We start from the raw sequence: 7,500 nt of genomic DNA, 5'->3' as shown, positions 1-7,500 counted from the left end.
TTTAACACAATAGTTAAGCGACATAAATACAAGCGTGACAACGCTCGCCTAAAGAAGGGAAAGGCTTTACAAAATTCAAACAAACAGCAGCAGCTTAACATTGTGTTATTTGTTTGCATTTGTGACAAATCCTGATCCTTCGAGTGCTTCTAATTGTCCGATTTCGATTGTTTGGGCATCAGATCTGCCAAGAAAAACAACCAACTGATGGGGAAAAGAAGGCAGAAAAAATCAAGGCTTCCTTTGAAAATCCATTTCAAAAGGTGGGTGTATATTCACTAGTCAAGTGAAAAGGCGTGTTGGAGAGAGGTAAAAAGTGATTTTTAAGCATTTTAGTTGAAGACCACTTGGCTTACGAGCGCCGGCGACATGTTTACCATGGACATCCAAGAATAATTATCTCTATTTCATTGCCATGTTGAAATCCACGATCAACATTTTGCCATCCTTATTATAGATTCCTCCTTTGTTCAAACGCAGTTGTTTACGATTCCAACTCCAGCTTTTGGAGAATAAAGACAACTCTTAATTATCTTTTTCCAACTGCCAATCTCTAAACCTTTGCAGAGCAAATTCCAATTGGCTGCGCTAGGAACACTGATTTGTGTCCGATTTGAATGGTCTTCGTACTGTTTCAACTGTTTTACTTCGATCTGATGGTTGTATTCTTCTTTCTTTAGTTTCTTCCCGTAAAGAGTCAATCGGAGACAACAGAGGGTAATGCAGTTATTGATAAAGCGCAGAGCCGTGAAGAGATTGACAAGGCGAGTACAAAATGAAATATTTGACTGGTTCCGTTGATTTGTGCCAGGGGATGGTGAGATGGCGAGCAGTCTCTTTCTACTTTATAATTACTTCGCATCAGGTTTACGTCAAACTGCAAATGGCAGGCTGCGGCTTATCTTGAGTTCGTTATTGTTCTCTTAGTCTAAGTTGTCTCTCCTTTTCGAAGCAGCTCCATATCTGAAGTAACGGACAATAAATGCATGATCTAAATCAAACAAGTTTCTTTGCCTTCCGCGAAAAAAAGCGGTTTGCGGTGAACGCGGAGCTAACCCTTTCTATTTTCATCAACGGCAAGTATGCAATGAGAGCTAAACAAATTGCCACGTAAAACCTGCACTATGTTGTAAAGATGCAATTTCAAGTTACAGAGCTTGAAACATAATCTCGCATTGCAAGCCTATATTTGATTGCTATCACGGACGACGGAACAATCATGGTTAATGTGACCTTACGGCGACTGTTGCCACAAACAAAAAGAGAAAAAAAAACTGAAAGAAGTAAGGAAAATATTTCTTGTCGGACGGAGAATCAATTTAAATAAAAAGAATGGCAATGAAGAAGCAACCAGTTGGCAAATTGTAATGTCTCGTCATACGTAGGTTCAAGATGTCAGGTATTTATAATGTTGTTATTTCGTCAGTATTCGTGCTATGAGAATGAACTTAACATAACATCATGTCATGATCACTTTTATACCTTTCAGATTAACCAGGAATGGAGAAGCGCAGTTCAAACAACGGCCACTTCAGGTAACAATATATTGGTTATAGGATTTTTTTCTCTTAGTTTATGCGAGCATGAGTTCGGTGGACGATATTCTCCTGGGGATTTTTAAATGGTTTATATTGCGAAGGCCAAATGTTCAAGAAAAATAGTTTTAATCAAGTGAAGCTATGATCCTCCCAGTTATGAACGCAATTTTTGCAATTGCGTAGAGAAGCCCGAAAAATTCAGGACTTCAACGGGGTTTGAACCCGTGACCTCGCGATACCGGTGCGACGCTCTAACCAACTGAGCTATGAAGCCACTGACGTTGGGAGCTGGTCAATTGTGGGTTATGATGTTCCCGTGAGGAATGAATCAATGATGAAAAATGTTGTTGGCTTTACAGAAACTACTGAAACGATTTACTCTCACCATTCGATGGAAATATATAAATCGATCGTTTGTTTTGAAGTTGTAACAGGGGTCTCGTAGAAAGCCACAGTAGACAGATTAAACTTGATTTCCAGGCGTTTATTTCACAGCAATGAGCGCGGGATAGCATAACTCCCTTTCGCTTTGTAAAACTCCTGCATATAACTCACATATAATACCCTGTTTAACGACCACGAGGTAAATCTGTTCTGATGGTGTTGCCAATATCAATTCAGTTTACCGTCTGGATTATTAAAGATTCAAGTGTGCAAAGTATCCCTCTTCTCGCCTGTGTTTTCCTTGTTTACTAGTCGAAAGGAGAAATCCTTAACTATTGCTACGTCTAGCCTCGGATTTCAATTTAATATTGCCTATTTTTGAAGCGTTATTGTTGGCTATTTAAACACATTAAGCCCAAATGAGTGGTCAAGTGTGCTAATACAGGTAAAGAACTTTCGATTCCGAGAAACTTTTTCTAAGCCGTACTTTCCCTGTAAGTTACACTTTCGTTTCTTTCTGCATACAATTTAGACGTCTGAGGGATCTTTCGATTCCCGCAATCTGGTGCAAGGGGAATTTGTATTGTCTCGCTTTCTCATTTTACATCATGCACGAATTTCAGATTAGTGGCTTATCTGCTAGAGTTTTGTATTTTCTTTCCGTTTACATTTCCTCCACTTCATCACGGTTTGGAAAAGGTTTTAGAATAGGTTTGGCACATTGACTATACTTTCATTCCCTCGACATAAAACAAGTCCCACTGACTTCAATACGCTATTGCGGGTTATCATTGATAAATGTTGTCACTATCAACGAAAGAGACCACAACATTACTATTACCTATTAGTTACACTAGTTTCTAGGTTACATTGATCCATGTATTTTTAGGAGCAACTGTTGGCACAAAGCGTACACTGTCCGATGACGAAGAGACACCTGAAGATTTAACGCCACTAAGGAATCAGGCGAGTTACTTTTATTTTGCCCGTACTCTTCTTTGCTGTAATCGCATTTGATTAACGATTTATTATTTATGTGATATTTATTTTATGCATGCGTGTTTCTGTTAATCGATTAGATCCCTGAAAAATCCTCGAGGAACAAGTCAAAGAGGAAGAAGAAGAGCGAATCTCATGAAGAAACCTCGCCCAGTTCTAACGTGAATGACAAGGAAGGCTCAGTGAACTTTGCGCCGTTCAACTACTCTGCAACAGATTATTTTAGGTTCTCGGGTAATTGTCTCTTCCATCGTTTTTCTCTTCTCTTGGTCCGAGAATGCCGGTTTTGCAAATGTTTTATGGTATTCCAACATTAATTCCTTTGCTTTCCTTTTACAGTCCCACTGAACAATAACGGTTACGACTACGAAGTTGAATTGTCAAGAAATTTCGCGTTCTTTGGACAAATACTTGTTGATCAACTTTTATGACAAAAGCCTTCTTCAGTTTAACCTAGAAATCGAGAAAGAGCGAATATTAGTGTAAAATAATTGTAAACTCGTACTTCGCAGTCAAATCTAACGGTCGCTAATGTTGGGATTTGTATGGCATTATGGAAACGAAGCGAAGCTCATGAGCTTCTTAGTGGTCGCTTATGTTGGGATTTGTATTGTATTATGCGAAGTTCATGATCTTCTCTCTCCACGTTTGAGGTTAGAGCGCGAAAAGTGTTGAAATGAATGTTAGTAATGAGACGTATGATCTTATGTCTTACGATTTGTTAACTTTGGTTGTCGATCTACAACTTATGTGACTACATCGTGAGACGAAAGATCTTACGTCTTATTATTTATTTACCACCGTGACAGCAATCACCAATAATCACATCTTCACGATACTGTTGTGCAAACGAATTCGATTGTAGCCCTATGCTTCCTCGAGCACGAACCAAATAAGGGTCTTGTTCAATTTTGTTTCAAACGTCGCCTAACAATTTTCACCTCGATCAAACCTCATAACCGGGTACGCAGAAGGCCATATACCTTAGACACCTTTACATCATCTGCGGTAATTTTATGACCCAGTCAGCGAAAAGTCGCGCTTTCTTCATTGTCCAATAACAAACACGGTGAGGAATGCTTCATATCTATTCGACACAGCGGTGAGGAATCTCTTTTAATAGGGTTTGTGATCCTCTGATTTTGGACATAACCTTGTCGCCAGGAGATCATTAGGCTACATTTTGTCCCTTTGCGGCTTAGACTAAGTTTTCGTGGAGACTGTAGCAGTTTTCTGAATTAGACGAAAGAGAACGTTTCTGGCGCAGTTGCAACTAAAGTCTTTGTTATATTTTAGAACCCAGAAAGAGAAATGGTGCAGACAAGCCGATTGTGTTTGATCCTTACAGGGACACAAAAGTAAGACATTTTGGCTTCTTTTCAAGAGCGATTTTCAACTAAATGTGTAAAGTAATAACGCGAATAATAATAATAATAATAATAATAATAATAATAATAATAATAGTAATAATAATGATAATAATAAACTTGAAATTAATGCTTGAACGGGATCTGAGCCCATGATCTCTACCATACCACTGCAGTGATCTTCCAACGCCTGTGAGCTGGTCATTAAGGGACTACATTTTATGTAGACTCTTCATAACATGTAGTTGCTTCTAATTTGAATTGGTTCATCCCGCTTTTTTCATCTTCACGTTTTGGGCATGGGAGTGTCTCAATTGATAATCACTCTAACGCAGGAACTCTAATTTTATTATTCCACGACTACGCCATTGTACCATATTTGGTCAAGAGAACGCGCAAAATACGAGACGATAACACACTGTAGTGTCCCGGAGTGACCGGTTTAGAACACAGCAAATACGGACGGAACGGGAGTTTTTCAATGAAACAAATTTTTTTCCAACACGATGCAAAGCCTGAGAATTTCACTTGTCGCTCGTCATTTCGTTTATCCAATCAAATACATGAAGGACATTTGAATGGTTTCGTTTGTATTGTTTTCGTCATTTGCACGCGCCTGATTATGCAATCGATACAATTCTCTGTCAGTGCAGGAAGAAACCAAAAGACTAGAAAAATGCGTAATAGTGGATAATAAATCCCTTACTGAATAGTTTAACATACAATACGTGCGAATGTTTTTCTCGTTGCTCGTAGTTTTCCTCGCCCCATCGGGGCTTGGAAAAATACTACGCAACTCGCAAAATTTTTTTTTTTGTTTAACTTTCATACACTGTACGAATTCCGATTTTCTAATTGGCTGATTTGTACCACGTGACACTAAGTTGTGTCGAAACAAACTCCTTCACGTCATTATTGTGGTGTAATAGCCTTGGTGTAAATTAAACACACTACTGTCATTACACCATGGCTTCGGCTGACTCTAAGTTTGACGATTTCTCAGAGGTAGAGACCGAACTGTGACTGCCAAGCGTGTAATCTTTATTTGACGTCATAGACTGATTGCGATGCAAAAGTTCTTTGATTAAAGCACAGCAGTTTCTGGTGATAGTTTGGCTAGCTTCACATACCTTGTGGTGAACGACATAGTCCATCCGTATGAACTCTGTGAACATGAAAAGCGAAATGTTGAAGCAAAGATGGTATCATTTTTTGTCAGTTGGAAATGGAAATATTAATAAAAATAGCCAAGTAAAATATTTGAGTTTAAGTGTACTTCAACCGTAACTAAAAGAACCACTTCCCTCCTAAGAACGTCTTTCAAATGGTGCGAGGTTTTATCTGCCGTTACTAACAAGTTCTGGCAATAATTATCTTATCTTTAGCACCTTACATTTATCTTGAATGCACTCGCCTCTCACCAATGTGGTCCGGGTTCGATTCCCAGACTCGCCGTCATATGTGGGTTGAGTTTGTTGATTCTCTACTCTGCACCGAGAGGTTTTCTCCGGGTACTCCGGTTTCCCCTCTCCTCAAAAACCAAAAATTTGATTTAATTTGCCTTAACTTGTTAATTCCAATTTACAGTGTCCCCGATTAGTGCTCTACAGCGCTAGAAGATTAGACACTTAAATAAAGTTCCGTTCCTTTCCTTTCCTTTCCTTTCCTTTCCTTTCTTCAAGTAACGTTTTACTTTTTAGCAGGTGCTCATTATAAAAATTTCGTTTTAGGAATCCAAGAGACCTCGATCTAAACTGCACACAAAGTCAGGACAAAGGAATTGGACATTTTCCTCGAGCAAGTAAGTTAAATCCTGGTGAATGCTATTCTGCTTTTGGTGTGAAATATAGGTAAAGTATTTCATTTGATGCCAGCAGTGAAGCATCATCTAACGATACTTTTCCATGCATTATTGCTCAAGAAAGATTTTTACCGTCAACTTATCTAACTAGAATGAAAGATCGTTACACATGATTTTGTTTGGGAATTTCGTGTACCTCACGAACGTTCTTCTCTATAACTCAGGGTCATTTTTCTTTCCAAATGAAGAGAGACCTTTCCCTGGGACCTTTCTAGCGTTGCTCACTGATGGCCATTTGTTGGATAACGATGCTTTGCTTGTTGCGCCTTATACCAATGTCTAATTTCTTTTCTTTTATAAGTAGTACTAAGCTCTGACTAAAAGTCAGATATTGTGAGCCAACATGTTGAAGCGTTTAGCATTTATGTTGGATGACTCTAAAGTAAGTTGAATTTTTTTCATGTGATGATGATTGTTCAACGACAGTGAAATATTACTGTAATCAAAATAAGGTTGAACTAAAGCACTGGAGATGTAATGTAGTATGACTGGCGGGACAAAGGTCAAAAAAGTAAAAAGTAAAGCAACCAAACTGAGTTGTTTTTCAGTGTTTTATGCAGTAAGAAACATTTTTTAAAGGTGATGCCCTTGCTTTGCATCGCGCATCTCCTATTGCGCATAACATTGCAACATCGAAGATCGCTGCAACCCTCGCCGGCCATCTGAAGAGAGACGCCAAAAGCCCCTTTTTGCTGTTCAAAAGCTTTTAATCTCAACCATGATAACTCCGTTGTTGGCGCCAGTCCTTTTGCGGAAAATGATCATGGCACCTTTGCCGTCCATTTGTCGTCTTGTTGCAAAGAAACGAGCACGGTGAACCCCTCTTTATTGGTGTTATTTACCCGCAATTCGTACACGGAAAACATATCTTAAGGAGAAAAAGGTTGGAGAGTACAAGTTGTAGTATTTATATATGAATGACGTGGAACTGCATTTGGAGCCAGAAATTGATTGTGAGGTGATCATGTAGCAATCCAATTTCAATGCTTACATTTCTTTGCAAGATCGAGCATTTCGAAATCACTTTACTGAAAGGTTATAGCCCGGACAAACAAGTAGGCTCAAGTTTTCAGTAATATTAAGTAGCTTTTGCCATATAACAACAATTTTTCCTGTTGACCAAGTTTCGAACGCTTCTTGCGTAATTCGGTCAAAAACACTTAACGTAAAGGTCCTGCAGCACGAAAACAAGCACGGTTGACCCCATCTTTGTATTTTGTATTTTTTTTAATATCCTATGCATGGATATCAGTTGTGCCAACTGTGACAAAATTCTGGATGGTACGTCATTTTCCAGGGAATTACCTTAATGTTAAAAAACATCCCTTAGTATTTAAGCAGAAGCTCATGA

General features: G+C 38.7%; 1 protein-coding gene across 1 annotated transcript in view; it reads left to right on the top strand.

Annotated features, from left to right (window-relative positions):
- Positions 1–7,500, top strand: part of LOC137997412 (exosome complex component 10-like) — a 48,005-nt gene that overhangs the window by 38,579 nt on the left and 1,926 nt on the right. Inside the window, exons 19-25 of the mRNA XM_068843385.1 lie at positions 183–263; positions 681–764; positions 1,490–1,535; positions 2,812–2,888; positions 3,002–3,155; positions 4,218–4,279; positions 6,019–6,089. Coding sequence (XP_068699486.1) covers positions 183–263; positions 681–764; positions 1,490–1,535; positions 2,812–2,888; positions 3,002–3,155; positions 4,218–4,279; positions 6,019–6,089 — 575 coding nt within the window. The remainder of the gene's footprint in view (positions 1–182; positions 264–680; positions 765–1,489; positions 1,536–2,811; positions 2,889–3,001; positions 3,156–4,217; positions 4,280–6,018; positions 6,090–7,500) is intronic.

This window comes from Montipora foliosa, chromosome 3, assembly GCF_036669935.1.
Source record: "Montipora foliosa isolate CH-2021 chromosome 3, ASM3666993v2, whole genome shotgun sequence".
Taxonomy (NCBI): Eukaryota; Metazoa; Cnidaria; class Anthozoa; order Scleractinia; family Acroporidae; genus Montipora; species Montipora foliosa.
The sequence above is the reverse complement of the archived record's forward strand: the minus strand, read 5'-3'. Positions and strand labels throughout refer to the sequence as shown.